This window comes from Carcharhinus amblyrhynchos, chromosome 25 (assembly GCF_965287045.1).
Source record: "Carcharhinus amblyrhynchos chromosome 25, sCarAmb.v2.hapA, whole genome shotgun sequence".
NCBI classification, from domain to species: Eukaryota; Metazoa; Chordata; class Chondrichthyes; order Carcharhiniformes; family Carcharhinidae; genus Carcharhinus; species Carcharhinus amblyrhynchos.
In genome coordinates this window covers 22,521,847-22,543,235 of record NC_137348.1, presented here as the reverse complement: position 1 = coordinate 22,543,235, position 21,389 = coordinate 22,521,847, and the positions used below count along the sequence as shown (strand labels likewise).

General features: G+C 40.7%; 1 protein-coding gene across 4 annotated transcripts in view; it reads left to right on the top strand.

Annotated features, from left to right (window-relative positions):
• LOC145358179 (protein crumbs homolog 1-like) overlaps positions 1 to 21,389 on the top strand; it is a 243,980-nt gene that overhangs the window by 107,564 nt on the left and 115,027 nt on the right. For 3 of the 4 annotated variants that reach the window (XM_080211931.1, XM_080211929.1, XM_080211928.1), the window contains exons 3-6: positions 6,356 to 6,551; positions 11,866 to 12,005; positions 13,658 to 13,840; positions 18,321 to 18,434. In XM_080211931.1, coding sequence (XP_080068057.1) covers positions 6,356 to 6,551; positions 11,866 to 12,005; positions 13,658 to 13,840; positions 18,321 to 18,434 — 633 coding nt within the window. The remainder of the gene's footprint in view (positions 1 to 6,355; positions 6,552 to 11,865; positions 12,006 to 13,657; positions 13,841 to 18,320; positions 18,435 to 21,389) is intronic. The other variant, XM_080211930.1, reaches the window with a different exon arrangement.

The following is a 21,389-nucleotide window of genomic DNA, read 5'->3' as shown; positions in this document are numbered from 1 at the left end:
TCCAGACAAGAATAAAAACTGGCCTAAAAAATATATTGCGTAACTACTACTAATATATTTTAGTCTTTTTCCATTTCATATATCCAAAAGTGAATCAGATTTTGTAGAAAACACAATTAAAGATATTATTTACTATTTTATTTGATCACCTGACTTTGTCTGTGGATCTGATGAATAGCCTGTTGGACCCTTATCATAAGGGCAGTTGGTGGTGACAACTATTATATTTCATGTTAAAAACTAAAAGCTATGGTGAAAGTTAATATGTGTGATAAGATACACTGTCAGTCATGTGTATGACTGTGTCCTTTGAACAGAGGGGTGTACGATAGGATGAGAGAGGAATTGGCGAATGTTGATTGGGGGAGCGCATTGGAAGGTAAGTCTGCTGAGGAACAGTGGAGGATCTTTAAGGAGATCTTTCTTGGTGCTCAGCAGAAATTTATTCCGATGGTTAAAAAGGATCGCAGGAGGAGAGATAATCAGCCATGGATAATGAAGGAGGTAAAGGAAAGTGTTAAATTAAAAGCAGATGCGTTTAGACTAGCTAAGAGTAGTGGGTGAGAAGAGGATTGGGAGAGGTTTAAATACCAGCAAAGAATGACAAAGAAGTTGATAAAGAAGGGTAGGATAAACAATGAAGCTGGGCTAGCGCTTAATATAAAAAAGGATAGTAAGAGTTTTTATAAATACATAAAAAGGAAGAGGCTGGCTAGGGTGAACGTAGGACCCTTAGGGGATGAGAGGGGGGACTTAGTGGTAGGGGATGGGGATATGGCTGAGGCCTTGAATAACTTTTTTGTTTCAGTCTTCACGGAGGAGGACGTGAATAATTTGCCAGGTGTTAGCGATGGAAAGATGGTAGGAGCGGAGGGCCTGAATGACATTATTGTTACTAGCGAGGCAGTGCTCGAAAGACTGGAGGGACTGATTGTGGACAAGTCCCCAGGACCGGATGGAATGCATCCAAGGGTTCTGAAAGAAATGGCGGAGGTGATAGTGGATGCCTTGGTGATTATTTTCCAAACGTCGCTGGATTCCAGGGAAGTGCCGGAAGATTGGAAAACGGCTAATGTTACACTGTTGTTTAAGAAGGGTGGCAGGCAAAAGGCAGGGAATTATAGGCCGGTTAGTTTAACGTCTGTTGTAGGTAAAATGTTAGAATCCGTGATCAAGGAGAAAATAGCGAGGCATCTTGAGGGGAATTGTTTGATAGAGCAGACGCAGCACAGTTTCGTTAAGGGGAAGTCGTGTCTGACAAATTTATTGGAGTTCTATGAGGATGTGTCTAGGGCGATGGATAGAGGAGAGCCGGTGGATGTGGTCTTTCTGGATTTTCAGAAGGCGTTTGATAAGGTGCCGCACAAGAGGTTATTACAGAAGGTCAGGGGGCATGGAGTTGGGGGTAGGGTGTTAGCGTGGATAGGGGATTGGCTGTCAAATAGGAGGCAGAGAGTGGGGGTCAAAGGGTGCTATTCGGATTGGCGGTTGGTGACTAGTGGAGTGCCCCAGGGGTCGGTGCTGGGACCTCAGCTATTTACCATTTATATAGATGATCTGGAGGAGGGAACCGAGTATATGGTGTCGAAATTTGCTGATGACACCAAGATTGGTGAAACGGCAAATTGTGCGGAAGGTGTGGAAAGTCTGCAGAAGGATCTAGATAGGTTGGGCGAATGGGCCAGGAACTGGCAAATGGAGTTTAATGTTGGCAAGTGTGAAGTTGTCCACTTTGGTAGGAATAATGGTAGGAAGGACTATTACTTACTTACATGGCGAAAAACTGCAGCATGCGACGTGCATGAGTCGCAAAAACCCAGCCTGCAGGTGCAGCAGGTGGTCAGGAAGGCAAATGGGATGCTGGCCTTCATAGCGAGGGGGATTGATATAAAAGTAGGGAGGTCTTGCTGCAATTGTACAGGGCACTGGTGAGGCCGCAGCTGGAGTACTGTGTGCAGTTTTGGTCGCCGCACTTACGCAAGGATATTTTGGCTTTGGAGGGAGTGCAGAGGAGGTTTACTAGGCTGATACTGGAGTTGAGGGGGTTGAGCTATGAGGAGAGGCTGAATAAACTAGGCTTGTACTCGTTAGAGTTTAGAAGAATGAGGGGAGATCTCATTGAGACATATAAGATGATGAATGGGATGGATAGGATAGAGGTGGAGAGGCTCTTCCCACTCAGAAAGGACAGTAGGACTAGAGGGCACAGCCTCAAGATAAAGGGAGGGAGCAGTTTAGAACGGAGTTGAGGAGGAACTTCTTCACTCAAAGGGTGGTGAATCTCTGGAATTCTCTGCCCGTTGAAGTGGTGGAGGCTGCCTCGCTAAATATATTTAAGACGCAGGTTGATAGGTTTTTGATAGGCAAGGGGATTAAGGGTTATGGGGAGAGGGCGGGAAGGTGGAACTGAGCCACGACAGATCAGCCATGATCTTATTGAATGGCGGGGCAGGCTCGAAGGGCTAGATGGCCTACTCCTGCTCCTATTTCTTATGTTCTTATGTTCAGTCACTTTGAATTGTTAAAGTTGTACAGTCACAATTCTTCCTTGAATGGATAAATAAATCAGACTCGTTGTTAGATAATATTTAACCTATCTTTTGGATCCTGCGTTATGCTACATTTTCCATTAAATATTGCTTAAATAGTGACCGACCTGACTTTGCTACTAGTGCCACCTAAAGAGTGAAAAGCATTCTGAACAGATGCCAGAAACATGGCGACATAACCTGATATTTGTGGTGGTCATGTGCAAGATCAACACTACATCCTCTGAAGGACCAGCAATGTGGCTTCAGTTTTGTAGCCTTTAGTTTAATACAACAACTAAAAGTCTTCATCCATGGTTTCCAAGTGCCACAAAGTAAATAGCTCCAAATTGCACAATTTTAGGACTCTCAGTGCAACACAGAATTGCTTCAACTGGCATTGAGCTTGTAAGATGAAGATAAGTATTCAAGGGGTTTAAAATTTATAATAGATTTCAGACAGACATAAAGGGCTCATGGAGTTGGAATTAATATTTTAGCAAGGGAGAGGTTAGTTAACAAATAGAAAGCAGAGATGAGCATAAACCCAGCTTTTTCTAAGATGGCAGGCAGTGTCACAAGGATCAGTACTGGGATCTCAGCTATTACAATCTATTAACGGCTAAGGTGAAGACACAGATTAAGGTATTTAAGCTTGCTGATGGTACCAAACCAAATGGAGAGGTAAGCGGTGGGGAGGACAGAAAGAGACTGTAAAGAGATAGAGACAGGTTAGGTGAGTGGACAAGGGTGGCACGGTGTTAGCATTGCTGCCTCACAGTGCCAGGTATCCAGGTTCGATTTCCGGCTAGGGTCACTGTCTGTGTGGAGTTTGCACGTTCTCCTTGTGTCAGAATGGGTTTCCACCAAGTACTCTGGTTTCCTTCACAGTCCAAAAACTGTGGTTAGGTGCTTTGGCCATGCTAAATTTTCCCTCAGTGTACCCGAACAGGCATTGGACTGTGGCAACTAGGGGATTTTCACAGTAACGTCATTGCAGTGTTAATGTAAGCCTACTTGTGATACTAATAAATAAACTAAATTAAACTGGACAACAAGGTAGTAGATGGATTTTAATGTGGGGAAGTGTTAAATTATTTATTTGGTGCTAAGGTTAGAAAAGCAGAATACATTTTTGGACTGCCTGCTGTGATAGTGGAGTTGGACACTTTAGGAACTTTCAAGCGGTTATTGGATAGGCACATGGAGCGCACCAGAATGATAGGGAGTGAGATAACATGATCTTGGTTTCCGACAAAGCTCGGCATAACATCAAGGGCCAAAGGGCCCGTACTGTGCTGTACTGTTCTATGTTCTATTTTAAAAGGCGTGAAACTGCTAACTGTTGATGTTCAAAGAGACTTGGGTGTGTTCATGTGAGGAACACAGGAAGTTACCTCGCAGTGTAGAAAGCAATTAGGATGACAAATGGCATGTTGGCCTTTACTACAAGAAGGCAGGGGTAAAGGAATGAAGAAGTTTTGTTATAATTGCGCAGTGTTTTTGAGAGTCCACATCTGAAATACTGCATGCAGCTTTGGTCTTCACGTTTAAGGAAAGATACACTTTCACTGGAGGCAGTACAATGAAGGTTCATTAATGTATCCCTGGGTTGAGAGGTTTACCTATGACTTTGGTAGGAATAATGGTAGGAAGGACTATTACTTACGTGGCGAAAAACTGCAGCAGGCGACGGTGCAGAGGGACCTCGGGGTCCTTGTGCATGAGTCGCAAAAACCCAGTCTGCAGGTGCAGCAGGTGGTCAGGAAGGCTAATGGGATGCTGGCCTTCATAGCGAGGGGGATTGAATATAAAAGTAGGGAGGTCTTGCTGCAGCTGTATAGGGCATTGGTGAGGCCGCAGCTGGAGTACTGTGTGCAGTTTTGGTCGCCGCACTTACGCAAGGATATTTTGGCCTTGGAGGGAGTGCAGAGGAGGTTTACTAGGCTGATACCGGAGTTGAGGGGGTTGAGCTATGAGGGGAGGCTGAATAAACTAGGCTTGTACTCGTTAGAGTTTAGAAGAATGAGGGGAGATCTCATTGAGACGTATAAGATGATGAATGGGATGGATAGAATAGAGGTGGAGAGACTTTTCCCGCTCAGAAAGGACAGTAGGACTAGGGGGAACAGCCTCAAGATAAAGGGGGGGCGGTTTAGAATGGAGTTGAGGAGGAACTTCTTCACTCAAGGGGTGGTGAATCTCTGGAATTCTCTGCCCGTTGAAGTGGTGGAGGCTGCCTCGCTAAATATTTTTAAGATGCGGGTTGATTGGTTTTTGATAAGCGAGGGGATTAAGGGTTATGGGGAGAGGGCGGGAATGTGGAACTGAGCCACGACAGATCAGCCATGATCTTATTGAATGGCGGGGCAGGCTCGAAGGGCTAGATGGCCTACTCCTGCTCCTATTTCTTATGTTCTTAAAAGGCTGGGTAAATTGGGGTTATATTCTCTGGAATTTAGAAGACTGCAGGTGATCTCATTGAAACATACAAAATACTGAAGGGACTTGAAATGATAGACACTGAGAGATCATTTCCAATCTAAAACATAGGGGCAGAGTCTCAGGATACAGGGCCAATCATTTCAGTCTGAGATGAACAGAAAATACTTGAGAGACGACACTGTGGCACAACAGTTAGCACTGTTGCCTCACAGTGCCAGGGACCCGGGTTCAATTCCGGCCTTGGCTGATGTCTGGATGGAGTTTGCATGTTCTACGTGGATTTCCTCCTACGGTTCAAAGATGTGCTGGTTCGGGAGACTGGCCATGGTAAAATTATCCCTTGGTGTCCCAAGATGTGTAGGTTAGGTGGATTAGCCATGGGAAACATGTAGGGTTATGGAGATAAGACTGGGGAGAGGGCCTGTGTCAGAGAGTCAGTGTAACCTCGATGGGCTGAATGGCCTCTGCACTGTACGGATTCTATGATTCAGAGTTGTGAATCTTTGGAATTCTTTACCCTAGAGGGTTGTGGATGCTCCATCGTTGAATGCATTTAAGGCTGGGATAGATATTTTTGATCTTTCAGGGAATTAAGGAATATAGGGAGCAAGGCGGGAAATGGGAGTTGAAGCCCAAGATCAGCCATGATCCTACTGAATCACAACCAGGCTCAGTAGGGTATATTGTTTGCTCCTGCTCCTATTTCTTGTGTTTTTGTGAAATGCTGCAGGTGGAGGCACAGATTTTCTCAAATCCAAAGGATAATTTCCCTGAAACTTCTGTGTAATGATGGAAAATCTGATGAACAGATATAAAATTGTCTGTCTGAATTGAATGAAGCCTCTCAAATAATGTCCATCAGGTGTTAATGGGCTCATTAATCTGCTAACACCAGAAGTAGCTCATTTCACATTTAATCATCAATTATTTAAAATTTTGCAAGCTGTGTATGTTTTCTTGTTTTATTCTTTAGTATGTTTCTTTAACTATTGAGCATTGCTGTGGTTTTAAAATGTTCATTTTTAAAGAATTTAAATTTGAGTTTATTTCAAAATACAATCAGTGAAACAGACTGTCACCATGATAAACTGTTTGAATTCTGACTGGAGAAATAACATAAGCAGTGTCTATCAGATTGAGATGCAGATGACATCTATATTAGCTAATGCTGGGATTCTAGATGACCCCCAATGAAAATTCTTCACCTTTTTGTCTTTACTTACCTGTTTCCCACACATTATAATAGAATGAAAGGAAAGAAATGAGATAAAGGACATAATTTTCAAAACTTGGATTACTTTCTATATAGATACAATCTGAAAATCAAAAGTAGAAACATGAAATTTTGTTTAAAATCTATGTTTGTCTTTTAATTTCCTAAGGTCTGAATTGTGAAGTTGAAATAAATGAATGCGAGTCAAACCCCTGTCAGCACGGTGCTACATGTAAAGACAACGTTGCATTCTACGACTGTACTTGCGCTTCTGGTTATGAGGGACTTAACTGCGAGACTGATATTGACGAATGTGCTAGCAATCCATGTATCAACAGAGGAACATGCAAGGACATGGTCAATGGGTAAGGAACACACTTATCACATTGCTGACAGATAGACTTCACAAGATGGTCATTCTAATGTGCATTAAGGTCTTCATAGATCCACTACTGTGTCACACCTGGATCTATTTTTTGAGTTGAAGGAAAGTCAATCAGTAACACAGATAGGAACTTTATAGAAAGGAAAATGAATCCTCTGGAAAAAAAATTAAATCGACAATTCTAAGAATAGAAGTTTAGATTCATCTGCAACCCATCTAGAAATAGTTATGACACCTTATGTTACAGAAATGATTTCAGACTAATAATTTACTTGCAGCACCTTACCTTAAACCTTGAATTATGAAATATTTGTGTCTAATGTTTCAATTTTGACCTTTTTCTAAATTTAAAGTTTTGAACAAATAGGTACAGAAATAGTACTAAACATTGGGCAGAATCTTCCAATCTGAAGTCTAAGTCTGGCAACAGGTGGGAAAGTTGGCATGATTCCCACTGGACAGCAGGATGTCTGAACACATGCAATCGTCCACTGTTCAGCTTATTAATTATGCATCAATGAGGAGGTCACCAAATCCAGTGGTGGGGTGGGCAAGAAGTTGGCCGCACTGTCGTGACCTCATGGAATGAATGGTAGAAGTATAAGAGATGTATAAAATCTATATTGGTCTTTTAATTTCCTAACATCTGAACTGTGAAGTTGAATGCAATCTAACACCTGTCAGCACAGTGCTATGTGTAAAGGTAACATTTCATTCCAGACTGTCCATTTTTGGCACTGACATTCGCTGCTGACCTTGAAGAAAGTTGCTCTGGGCATAGTTTCTCCTTTTCCTGATGGCAGTTTAAATTTGACATCAAGTCAAAAGAATGTCTTGGTATGCAGTAGCAATGAATCAGCACGTAGGTTCACAGCCAATCACATTGAAGTATTCACGCAGCAAAGCAGGAAGTTAAAAGCACTTAATCTATTTCATTTTTAATTTAAATTTTCAGGTAGCTAAATAAATTATGACTGACACTGAAGGCAAATAAGGAGAAACTTCTAAAACTTTAAAATGTTGTGTAATTTTATGACACAGAAATTTGATATCCACATATATAAAATTAGCTTCTGGTGGCCAGTGAGGTGAGTTAGCAGTATTAAGACATCAATATGCCAATAAAAATGCAGTTGGATTTCATTTTAATAATGTATAACTTTTTCAAGGGTTTTTACAGTGGAACTAAGCGTAACATGGATGGCTGCATCAATTTAATTCATTTTTCATTGATTGCAGTCTGAGGGTGCCTCAACAATGCACCCTCCAGAGAAGCCTCAAAACAATTTCTGGATTTTCACATTATTCTGCACATATATATTCCAGAAGCTGCTGTCAATTTCAATTTCCACATTATTCTGCGCATGTGTATACTCCAGAAGCTGCTATCCATTTCAGTCAAGTAATGATGGTGAAAGCTGACCACTTTGCCAATATTACCATTGCAAAATCTGGGTCAGTATGTTTCAGTTTATGGACCCCCAAAAATGTAGGATTTGTGCTCTACACATGACTATTTACACAGACATCAAGACAATTACAGCATTGTGCACAGTAAGTTGGAGGCAGCTGTGGGAGCAACTGCTAACGTTGCATCTCTGATTTTCTACCAAAATTTCAACTTCAACTGTGGCATAGGAAAGGTGACAAAGGCTACTCAATTCCCAATAGCGAGAAAGGACAAGTTAGAACAAGGGTTGCTTGAATGAGTCTCCTTAAGAACATAAGAAATAGGAGCAGGAGTAGGCCATCTAGCCCTTCGAACCTGCTCCGCCATTCAATAAGATCATGGCTGATCTGAAGTGGATCAGTTCCACTTTCCTGTTCTCTCCCCATAACCTTTAATTCCCTTTTCTATCAAAAACCTCCTTGTGGTCAGTTAAAGTAGTACAGTCCAGCAAATAGGTTACTTATCCATCTCTTCATTACTGAAGCATCCCCAGGATTAAAGGAAGAAAAAATCCATTTAAAGTGGGACAGAAAGAGATAAAGAGAAGTCTTGTGTTTTTTTTAATCATTTTGCCTTTTCAAATGGTATTCTCATTTCTGCCCCTAGGTGGTGGCATAGTTTGTAACTTAAAACATTTGTACCTTGCAGCTAGCCCTATCAATGTTTCCCTGAGCTCCACCAAGAGATGGTTACTACATCACAGGCATTTGGCGCACAAATGTAGCAAAAAGGCTTCCCACTGTTGCCAAATTTCAAATATAGCAGAAAGGCTTCTAGAAGATATGGCTTGTAACAAAAAGTATTCTAAAATAACAAGTTTAAACTAAAAATAGAAATAACCAGGAAATCGTCTCACCCTGCAGGAAATTTTCCTCATTTCTTGCTTTGACAAATGTTTAAAGAATATTTATGGGGCACAACTTTTGTCAAAATGGTTCAACTTTTTTTTTGCTGACATCCTAAATATTCTGACCTAATGACACAGTTCATGCCAAAAACTTTAATTGCACATTTGTGAGCTATCTCATCTTGGTAAAAATGTTGCAAAGCTGTTTTCCAACTGCAAACTTAATCTAGTGCATTATAGAGTGCAAAGTGGGGACTGACATACAGACACACTCAAAGGGAAGCAAGAATAGGATAAAGCATTCTCCATTAATGAACCATTTGGCTCAGATTGATCTGTAAATGCTAAAACGCTCTAGATAACAAATATAAATCATCCAGTCAGGAGTGAGATACAGGAAAACTTCCATAACTCCTACAATCTTCATAGCCAAATAGATAAGAAGGGACGGGGATTGGCCAGTGGGCCAGCTATTGCTATTTTCATTACACAGTAGAAGGATAATGAAGATTTTTGATCAAGCAGACATTGCCTGGATCTAGGCCTAGTTGTTCCTTGGTCAGAATCACAAACTCCTCAATGCATCAGCTAAGGTAAAGGTTCTATTACAGGCTCGGATCCACAGTATTTAAGTTTAGTTCATGACCTTGATCAGGTACCAAACAGTTTACAGCAATGGGAAATGGGAATCCCATACAAGTTCTACAATGTTAAAAGGGAAGAAATCTCATTATCATTTTGCACAGCTAATTACTGAGTACAGCAATTTATATGTATAGGTAAATGTAGTCAGCATTCAACCACAAATGCAAATGAGACAATGAACATTAATAGTTTTTGGATGATTTGTATTGAGGGTTGAATATTTCCAAAGTTGCCAGAAAACCAAATCAGGACATCATGGATGCAGTGTAATTCAGAACAGTGGCACAATCATATTTTGGTAGGACAGTGAATTAGCCAGGTTTTGATCCACATGGTGAGCACTGGATAAGCTCAGTGGGCTGCACCAGACTGCGATTCAAGAGATTCTGATTTTGAAACTCTCAAGGAATTGCATCTTTTTGCAGTGCCAAATGATTTTAAGTTAGGATCAAGAGAGAAAACAGTACTTACTACAAGGTCACTCTGTGCTTGGACATAGAACCAGAGAATCTCTACAGCGCAGGAGGTAACCATTTGGCCCATCAAGTCCGCACCAACACTCCAAAAGAGCATCTCACCCAGGCCCTCACCTCCACCTTATCCCTAGAACCCTGCACATTTAGCATGGCTAATTCATCTAACATGCACATCTTTAGATTTGTGGGAGGAAACCCGAGCACATGGAGGAAACCCACACAGATACAGGGAGAACGTGTGAATTCCATGCAGGCAGTCACTCAAGGTCAGAATCAAACCATAGTCACTGAAACTGTGAGGCAACAAGGCTAATCAATGTTCTACCGTGTCACCCATAAGTTAGAGTAATGGAACATGGCATTTAAAAGACATAAAAGACTGATGTAAGTTTTCATTCTTTTGTCCCATTACTTAATTTTCATTTTATCACTTGTGCAATTTCTTGATTAACACAGCTGTGTGTGATGATAATGTGCCTTTAAGAAATGTATTTATATCATGTTTCTTGTAAGAGGTATGTTTAAAATTCAGCTCTGTTTACATGGTGCTAATTTGTCTGAGCAACAGGCAGTCAAATGTTGACAATGCCGGATAATGACTGATTTTAGTTAGGGATGTGTTTTTTTAACAAAGCTAATGCGCTTGTGCTTACTTGATTTTCCCCCCTTGGGTTTCAGAATAGTGTTTTGATTAGATTGATTGACAGAGATAGAGTCATGTACTTATGGGAGGTGCTCAGCTTGCAGGGAGATACATAGTTTATCTTTTATTTGAAAACAGTTTCTGCCTGGTTCTGAAAGAAGCAAGATATGGCTCTCTCTCCAAAAGTGCTCTGAGAACTTTAGGCCTAGCACCCTGACTACAAGCATATAAGCCTGTGTTTTGCTGATTTTGAAGAGGAGTTTTAAGTCTGTAAGAGGAATATTGTTTGAATTAGAATTCGTAGGGATAGATTAGCAGTAAAGAACTGCATTCTGTCATGTTTAATATTTAATATTTGAACAAGGCTTAAGCTAATTAATTTGTTACAGTTAAACTGTGTTGTTAAATAAAGTTTGTTTTGATAAAAGCTTCCCAGTCTGTTAGTAGAATCACACCTGAGGTGATTCTGTTGACAGATATTAATGCAAAAATAGCAAATAGTTAGTATCTAGTCTAACTTCACAATATACCTTGGGGTCTCTGATCTCCCACCCTTATAGGTGATAATGCAATCTGAACATTAGACCCTTTGGTCAGAACAATTGTTAACCCTCCAAGTATCAATGTGATTAGTTCTATAGGAGAACCTAATGCAAACCCACAGGCCATTTTTTAATTCAGCACAATTATTTGAAAAAGCTGAAGGTCCGGAATTCTGCTGTACATTTGTAACATATTGCTTAACATATCCATGAAGTATCATGTTGAATACCGCGAGATAATAACTAATACTAGACTCACCAGGGGAACGTCACAAAAATGTTAACTGAGGCATGACAAAAATTGTGGAATTTCAAATGGAATAAGATTATGTATTCTCCGTCACATTGCATATCATTTTGAGCCAATAGGGCATGGAATGGGCCTGTGACAAAATGCTCTTAAGGAGCAAGTAAGTGGCACATTAGATTGGCTTTTACTCTCAATCCCATTTTCCTTTATTGGTGGAATTGACAAATGTGATGAGGGGAATTGAAAGCACAATTCTACAGCTGTGACACATTGCATGAGGTACACAAGGATACTGAAACAAAAGATCAGACATTCTCTCATAACTAACAAAATAAAATGCCAGCCTTAAAATGACCTACCGTCTTCAGTAAAATTCTGTGTGTTTTTACTTTATTAGCTGGAAATGGGAATCAATACTTATTCTCCATTTTGTTTCTGTAGTTATATATGTGACTGCAATGATACAGGATTTGTGGGCATTAACTGTGAGATAGATATCCTGGAATGTGCATCCAATCCCTGTGTTAACAGTGCCACGTGCCTGGAAGGAGTGAAGGGCTACACTTGTCTCTGCTGGGCTGGTGAGTATACACCAGAGGAACAAGGGGTGGGGGGGAGGAATGAAAAAACTATAGGAACACATTCTACTTTTTTCCAGAAAGTTTGTAGTCACAAAACATCATAATTTTTCAATTATCTGTGAAAATCACTGTTAAAATTGTTTAGTAACAACCATCTTGTTCATATATAATCCATTTTGTGTACAGTAGATTTTCCTTCAAACTTGAAAAGCTCTCTAACCAGAATCTCTGTCTCCATTTTTGCTTGGTCTTTTTATATCTTTATAAAATCTTTGTACACTTTATACTCTTCCCTTGGATCAGAAGGACTCGCAGACTGATTAACAACCTGAGGCCACAATGTGGAAGCTCCTTCCAGAGCTATAATAACTTTTATATGTACCAATAATATGGTTAGTTTTTTCACAATGAGGGGGACCATCCATGTGCACTAGAAATGAGTATTTGACTGAGTATCAGCCGAGAGTTTGGTCTCTGTTACCAAGACCATCTGGTGTGGGACTCAGATTCTGCACTTTATAACTTAGAGGTGGGAATGTTACTCCAAAGCCAAAGATCTGCTTCCAGAGAAGAACTGGTAGAAAAGATCAAGTAGAGGTGGTTTTTAAAACTTCATGTTTTCTGTTCATCTTTGAGAGGAACTAACAAAGATTGACCCCCATCAATATCCAATGTGTTAAAATATGGTGATATTAGTGACCATAGCCTCCCTTTACTTTGTAGAGATGAACTATTCAGAAAACAATTAGATACAGTTATAGGCCGGGGGGGGGGGGGGGGGGGAGGTGTTGCTGCAGGATAGTGCTGCATGCATGAATTAAGATGGGCGAATCATTCTTTGATCACTTCTATTTTGGCATAAGGAAAAGCAATGAAAATTTCTTCTGGGTGAAGTTGTGGAGGTAAAGGTTCTGTGAATCATTCAAGAACCTAATACCAGGGACAGAGTGATAAGTACTTGACAAACATGAACTGATTAGAAAGAGCCTGCCTAGATTTGCAAAGAGCAAGTCATGCTTAACAAACCAAGTTGACTTTTTTTTGAGGAGTTAACAATCATGATAGGGATGTGTCTAATTAACTAAACATTCTTATTTTAAAGCTATTGGGGATAATCAATCAAAAATTTCAAACAAAAGCTTTTTAGACAAGGATATTAAAGATTATGGAACCAACAAAGGCAGACAGGGTTAAGATGCAGATAAGCCATGATCCAACTGAATGGCAGATCTGGATAAACCATGATCCAACTGAATGGCAGATCAGAGGGGTTGACTGGCCTAATTGTGTGTTCTCACCTTCCATCCTAAAATCGTTGTGTGTTTTGATGGATGGAAGGAAGAGAGAATCATAGGTTTTTGGGTAAGGTGAATGGAGTATCTGGTTTCACCCTCCACTCTCATCTTTGTAATTCTCATTTCTCTATTTTACTGTGGGTCTTGACCATGCTACTAGTGGACCATACAGCCAAATTCTTTTAGTTCTTAATTGCTACCGTTAATTGCTCTGTACATAATATAGCTTTAGTACTGTTTTGTGTCATGCGATGAGCAGTTAGTCAAGCTGGTTGCCGTGCTGAGATTAAGGGTCATAATTTAACTCTTAACATTAAGAGAAGTAACTAATGTTTGTGATTTGTATCCATTTCAAAGGTTACACTGGGCCACACTGTGAAGTTGATATCAATGAATGCACAATGGAGCCTTGCTTGAATAATGGCACATGTTTGGAACGCTCCACTCAAGAATATTATGGCAACCTCCCACAATTCAACTCCTCTTTCAGTTATGCTGAAGCGTCTGGCTACATTTGCCTTTGTCAACTTGGCTTTGCAGGTCAGCCCAAAATTCAGGCTTAGAAATGTCATGGAATAAAGGACAAATGCACACAGCTCCCTCGATATTCTCACAATTTTAGAAATTGCAGGTGAATTTGCTCCCAAATTCCAGGAGGGGCATTATTACAAAATTCTGCTCTTGATACTTGTTCTCACAGCTACAGGTGAAAATGCAGAGTGGGTGCAGGAGGAAGAATTGCTGGTGTTTTTCATTGCTAAAGCCATCAATTATTTTATGGGATCTTTCAGTAGTGGACAAGTTGAAACATGGTTTTATCTTATAAAGCAAAGACAACAATTGCCCAACAAACTTGATTAAACTTCTCATTAAAAAAAACAACTCTCCAGAACTACATTCCCCCTTCAAATTAAGCGGTTAGTTAGAGCAGTCGTTCGCCAACTGCATATAAAAGTGGTACTTGATGAATTTCATTTCATCAACAACTGTGAGGTATGTAGATGCCGCTTTCGCCTAGCATTAGGAACGTTGCTGAGAGATTTTGGGTGCCTGTATCAGAAGCTGCACCAAAAGTAGGTATGGGAGGCAATACCGGAGGGGGGGAGAGTGTGGTACATGGGTGGGGTGGGGGAAAACAGAGGTAGGACTAGGGCTTGCTCAAGGAACAGAGTGACAGGAAGAGTCTGTATACTGAGAAGGAAGGGAATAGGCAGTGCAGATGCAAGAGGAGGGAAGGGAGTTGGTGGATGTTAGGGGAATTTGGTAGATGGTATCACATATAAGGGTCAGCAGCAACATTTTCAATTTCACCTTACAATGACGCAATTCAAAAAAACAAGAAGTAAAAATAGTCAGTGAGGAGTCTCAGGGTGTGTGGGAGGCATTTCTGGTTGAAGGGGCACCTATAACTATGCAGCTCAAACTATGGAGAGCATGGCTGCACTGAGTGCTTGAATCAAGGAGTGTCCTGATCTGAGAGGCTGACCGCTGGAAATCCGGCTCTCATGAAATTGCAAGAGCTGTGAAATCCGGCATGATTCTGATTTCTCAGCTCTCCCACAATTTTACCAGTTTGCTCTGCCCATTGAGTAAAATTCTGCCCAATGCTGAGCATTCAGTCGCAAAGTCTTTAACAGAGAAGACTACTGGCCTCTTAAAGGTGTGTTTGAGATGTCTGAACAGCTCAGGCAGGGCTCTCCAATATCACCACATATTCACTATTTGCTGCACCCTTCACAACCCGTTACTTCAAAGGGGTGATGTTTCATCAGGTGGATACAAGGAAGACGTAGGTGCCTCCCTGAATGAGGAGGATGTAAAGGGAATGAATCTAAAGGGGATGGAGATTCAGATGAGCCAAGGGGATGCCATTGCATGGGCATAATATGGAAGACATGTCTGTGAACAGCTCGTAGTTACAAGATTTCAGGAGGAATAAGGTGAAGTTGTTACAATGCAGCTCTCTTCATGCTTCGATGCAGAGAACACAACAAAATCTCCATTATCATCTTCAACATGTCATAAAAGGTCTACAGCTCACAATGATCACTGAGGAAGCACAAGTCACAAAGAGTCATCCTTGGTAGATGCAGTAGCAAAGGGATTATGTAGTCAATGTGAAGTGTGATGACAATCCACAAGCACACATTCTTAATCAACTACACATAGTGTAGCCCTTTCAACCATGGCAGCAACGTGTCAGTGGCCATAGTATCCTTCAAAAGGCTGAAAGGCTATTGCACCCATAAGATGCATACATGCCTCACTGTCTGCAGCTGAGCATGGCAGCTCAAAGACAAAAAACACTTTCAATAGTTAGTGCTTGACCATCTCAAGAGGAAGCTACATCCAGCACTATCACTCCAAACTCCGGCTCCCAGACATGATTAATGCAGCAACCGCATCTTGATACTGCATCCCAAAAAGCCATCAGACATCAGGATGCAGTGAACTGTTACATGATGGTACGCACACAAAGTTGGGAACTAAGTTAGCACTTTGTTCTGTTATGGTCCCTGGCTAGACCCACACGTGGTTGGTGAAATTCGATTAGGGCCCTGTAAAGTATTGTTTAAAAAGTAAATAAAGTTTGAGATTTAAGACACTTGCTCACAAAATAGAGCCACAAGATTCCTCAGGTCTTGAGCAAACAAATTTAAAATTTACTTAACAAGGTCAGGAAGATAAAGCAATTTACATTATCTATCTTATACACCAACATTCAAGATTAGTTCGAACTACAGATGAATTAACAGGTGACCTGTTGTTGAACAGTTGTAGGCTTGCTAAGGGTCTCCTGCTCTGGGACAGGAGCAGCCGCCTTAGTCTGTTGCGATTGATGGGGCCACAGGCAGAGGAGATTCAAAGCAACGGAACAACCTTAGAGAGTCCTGGTAGTTTCTCCTTTGAGCTGTCTGACTGGCGTTTTTTTCCTTTTAGTTCCTAAGAGACACTCCTTGAGGAAAAGAAGTACCTGAAGTGAGGTTGAGGTACTCAGCCCCCTTTCGCCTAGCCACAGCTATAAAGCACCCATGGCTAGAGCGATGGTGTGCAGATCAGAGTGCAAATTTGGCAGAAACTGCTAGACCTGAGCTTCCAAGGTGGCCATCACCCTTCCCACAGAGACTCTGATACAACATCAGACACAGCATATTCAGACTCCTCCATCTTTTGTTCCAATCTGGTGACAGTCTCTAATTACGCTGCCTGATGTTCCTCTGCTTGTCATTGCATCGCCAACATTTCTCTCTGAGTCAATTACTGAATCACATTGACTTTCCCACCCAAAACCACACTTAGGGAAGTGGGCCAGATCAATTCTCTGGTGGGAATGAGGACAGGGAGGCCCAATCGTTCTCAGGTTGGTGGGGGGGGGGGGGGGGGGGGGGCCAGTTCATTCTCTGGTGAGGGAGGAAGAGGGAGTTTGCATGGGAGGCGGGGGAGTATGCATGGGAAGAGGACGGAGGCCTGATCATTCTCGGGTGGGGAGGAGGAGGGAGAGCCCGGGGGGGGGGGGGGGGGGGGTGTTGGTGTGCGGTGGATGGGAGGCAATGTCTGTGGGGGCCATTGCTCCCAGGCCATTTTATCCGGCCCTGGTGCGATGTGACAGGGGAGCATTTTTCAAATTTCTTTCACTGCGCATGCGTAGTTGAAGGCTCCAATCAGAGCAGCAGCATTTCAGTTGCAATAAGCCCCGCCCACAATGCGATTTAGACTCGCGACTTTTTTTCTGGCTAAGTGCATATGGGGGTGCCTGAGAACAGGTTTACAAGTCGAATCTGAATTACGCCCAGATTCAGCACTTAGAATCAAAATGGTAAACTCGCTGTCTTAGTCTCCAGAATGGAAAATTCCACCTTACTTACTATGCTGTAATTTTCTTGTAGAATTTTTCACAGCAAGAGCATCAAATCTATGCAAAGAACTTTTGCTCCAGTGCTAAGATTATTAAAACTATGCTCATGAAACTGTAGATTGGTATAGCACAAAAGGAGGCCACTCAGCTCATCATACCTGTGCAGGCTCTTTGGAAGAGTTATTTAAGTAGTTCCACACTGAGACTCCTCCCATAGTCAAGTGTATTTTTCCTGTTCAAAGGCATATCCAACCCTTTTTGAAAATCATTTTCAAACTTGCTCTTATCATCATTTCAGGATGTGAATTCTATTTACACAACAATTTATAGCCACAATTCAGATCTAAAATAAATGTGCTGGTATAGTCTGTATATCAGCATTGTCAAGTCCTGAACCAAAGACAAAACTAGTTTATAGAGATAGGAAGTTTTCAGGTCTGTATCATGCACTAATATATTGTGGTCTGTATAATGCACTAATATATTGTGCAAGTCAAACTTAATTGGTCTCAGGCCAGTCTTAAATTACAATTCCTGTCATGTCTTATTAATCAATAGGACAGTGCTCTTAACTGACCCCATTCAAATCACAGCAGCAAGATCCAACTTAGAAGGTTTCTGCGTAGGTAAGGAGGCTGACATCAAGCAAAATACTGGCAACACTGATATCACTGTATCATTGGGGTACTTCCATCGAACTGTCCAACCTTTGAATGTTCTCTTTCTTTAAATAGGGTTTTTGGATATTTCAGAAATAAAACGCGAGACACCAGCATACCTCTATTTTTGCTTTCTACTTTTGTGTCTCATAATTTGGAGTCTTAATAATTAAGGTAATCAATTTTCATTCAAAGTTCATGATTCAAAGCAGGTGTCAAAACTTGAGCCATCTTGTTCCTGCCTTGTCCCGGTCCATGTTGAAACTTAGCAAATAGCTTTACTCAATGATGAGTAAAGTGATGATCAGGAAGTTACTGTAATCAAATGCAACATGGATTTACTGCCCTTTCTTACACTCCTTTGTGTTGAATGTTGCTCTTGACCATCAAAGCTTCAACACATGGTTTCCGTCCACATGCATCAATATATTCAGGTCATATGAAGGCACAGTTAAGAATTTGTTATGCAACAAGATTTTTAATTATTTATTCTTTTTTTAAAAAGGAGAACACTGCTTAATAAACATTGATGAATGCAAGTCTGGTCCTTGTATGAACCAGGGCACTTGTGAAGATGAAAATAATGGATTCCAATGCCACTGTATACCTGGATTTACAGGTAATAGTTCCAGTGTTTCTGCTGCTTTTTTTTTCCCACCTCTCTCAAAGAGATCTACTCCTTGTTGGGGAACATTTCCACAGCTGTAAGTTGCCCTCGCTTCCCTGCCCAAGTGACATATTTATATGTGTGTCAAGAGAATCAGGTTCACTGGCAGTATAAGACTTTCAGCATATCGGTTTCCAGAGGTGAAAGGACAATAACTGATCTGTCAGAGTGCTTTTCCATCACTTAAAATTAAGTTGTCTTTTCCCAATTTCTCCATTTTTACCCTGCCACTTGAATGAAATATGCTTTGTGGTGATCCATGTGTAACCTTAATGAACAGCCTTTCAGTAATTGCTTTTGTAAACCTACACTCTGGGATTTTTTTCAATAATAAACTGTGATACTTTCACTCTTATTGGTTTAAATTCTAGATTTGAAAATTTCTTCTCATTAATAAACCACAAAAAACAGCACTGGGGTTAGGCACTGTAACAGCTCAAAATAATCTCATTTAAATATTAAAATTCAGCACCCATCAAAAACAATCAATTTGCAAGTCAGTACAAGCATCAACAGCTAACTCTGTACCTTGTTTTATGGCAATATTGTCATGTAAGAAAATCTGAGCCTTACTGATGGCAGCTTTTCAGTCATAAATTACATAACTTAAGGAATTTCCCATTCCATAATAAATAGTAACTTAAATAAGAGATTCCCCATCTTTGACTTCGAAAGATTTTTAAAAAGCTATTCTCACTGTCTGGTAGTAAGCTGAGCAATGTATAAAATCTGGAGAAATAATGGCATCCAGAACACGTTTCGGTATCAGTGTTGTAACTGGAGCAGAAGTATAATATAAGAACTGCATACAGAATTCAGCATGAATTCAGAGTAGTAGCTGTGTTGTTTAACTAAGAGGCGAAAATAAATTGCCTTGCCTGACAAATAAACGTTGGAACAAGAGTACATCATGCAGTTAGTCATCTTTCATTGGTTACAGCTTAAGGGTGTCTGCATACAAAATATTTCCTTCGGATAGTCTTAAATTATTAAACAATTGAGTATATCTTGGGGATTTTTATACTACTAGTATATATATTTTGAAATGAAATTGGACAAATATATACTATTCTGCAGGTAAGAAGTTCTGTTCATTTAATGATCAGGACCACAGGCATCAAACCTCAGCAAAAATAATCATTGTGCAGACCTGCGCACCAAACCTGTCTCTAAAAACCTGGTGTTGTCAGACTTCTTACTCTAAAAAGATGTACAGAGCAAGTACAGAAGGCTTAGTGTACTGGCAGTCATTTGGTAAATGTGAGGTACCCATTTCCACATTTGCAATGTTATTTGTTTCCTTGACAGTTTGCCAGTTGGTAAAATTCGGAATAATTAATAGCAAGAATCGGAGTAAATGTTCACTTCTTTTATGAGAGAAATTCTCTCATCTGCCGCTATTCATTTTTCCCTATCAGCGGATGGTTAAGCAACTATCTAGGTGTCACCCTGCAACTGTTCAAAAAGGGGCACGCAAGCAATCCCATTTCAGACATTTGATTGTTAGGAATGAAAGCAAAAGAAGATATGAACAAGAAGCCGGAGTAGGCCACTCAGCCCTTCAAGCATGTTCCACCATTCCATAACATTATGGCTGATCTGATAATCTCAAATCTGCATCCTGCCTACCCCGATACTATTTATTGTGGAATGGGAAATTCCTTAAGTTAAGTAATTTATGACTGAAAAGCTGCCTCCTTGCTTACATTATGGTTCAGGTCAGAAATTCCAAAATGTTTTATGGAGCCCGCCTGGATCATAGGTTTTGCATCTTGAATTTGGCTAGAATAAGCAGGTTTCACCAGGTATGATTCAAATGACCCACTAGGGAGCTTTTATCAAACAAAGTGTATTTAAGAATATCAGCAATAACTTATATCAATTACAAACAACAGCAAAACAACCATAATAATACATAACCCTTAATGAATATAGGAGCTGTCCCAATCAAACCAATCCCATAAACAAAATCCTTCAAACAGGTTTAATACAGCATAGACTAATGCTCATGTGGTACTGGAATTGAGTCCTTTGGATGAAGTCTGTCGTTCTCTGGATAGACTCAGAACATTGTGAAGTCAGAACAGCTTCCCAAAGCACCAGGAAATCTAGGCAAGCCACCAACAGCAGATTCCCCCCTTCAGAAAGGCCTTGTTTTCAAATGACCAGCAGAATTTTCAAAACCAGGGAGAGAGAGACTTCTTTTCAGCTTGATGGCCCTTCTAAAACTAAAACTCAAACTTGCAGCTCCAAATTGAAAATGAAAGAAAAACTTCTATCGTCTGACCTGCCAACCAGTTTTTCTTCTAACGATGCAGAGTCATAAACATCCCTGTAAAAATAAACAAATCCCATTTAAGTAGCAATAAAATGACATCTGGTAGACAACTCGGCAACAATGAGAAAAACAAACTGAAAAGGTCTGTTTACAATGACAGAGTACATGATTTAAAAACTTTCTTAAAGATACACTTACCAAAAATCTATCCAGCTCTGCCTTAAAAATATTCAAAGACTCTGCTTCCACCATCTTTCCAGAAAGAGGATTCCAAAGACTCAAGACATTCAAGAGAAAAAAATTCACCCCACCTCTGTCTTAAGTGGGGCCGACACAGCAAGAAGTCTCACAACACCAGGTTACAGTCCAACTTTTTTTGATAGTAAACCCACAAGCTTTCAGGGTTTGCCCCTTCTTCAGGTGAGTGGAGAGTTCTGGTCTCAAACAGAGCATATAAAGGCACACACAGTTTACAGAATACTGATTAGAATGCGAGTCTTTACAGCTAATCAATTCTTAAAGGTGCAGACAATGTGAGTGAAGATAGCATTAAGCATAGGCTAAAGAGATATGTATTATCTCCAGACAGGACAGTAAGTGAGATGTTGCAAGCCCAGGCAAGTCATGGG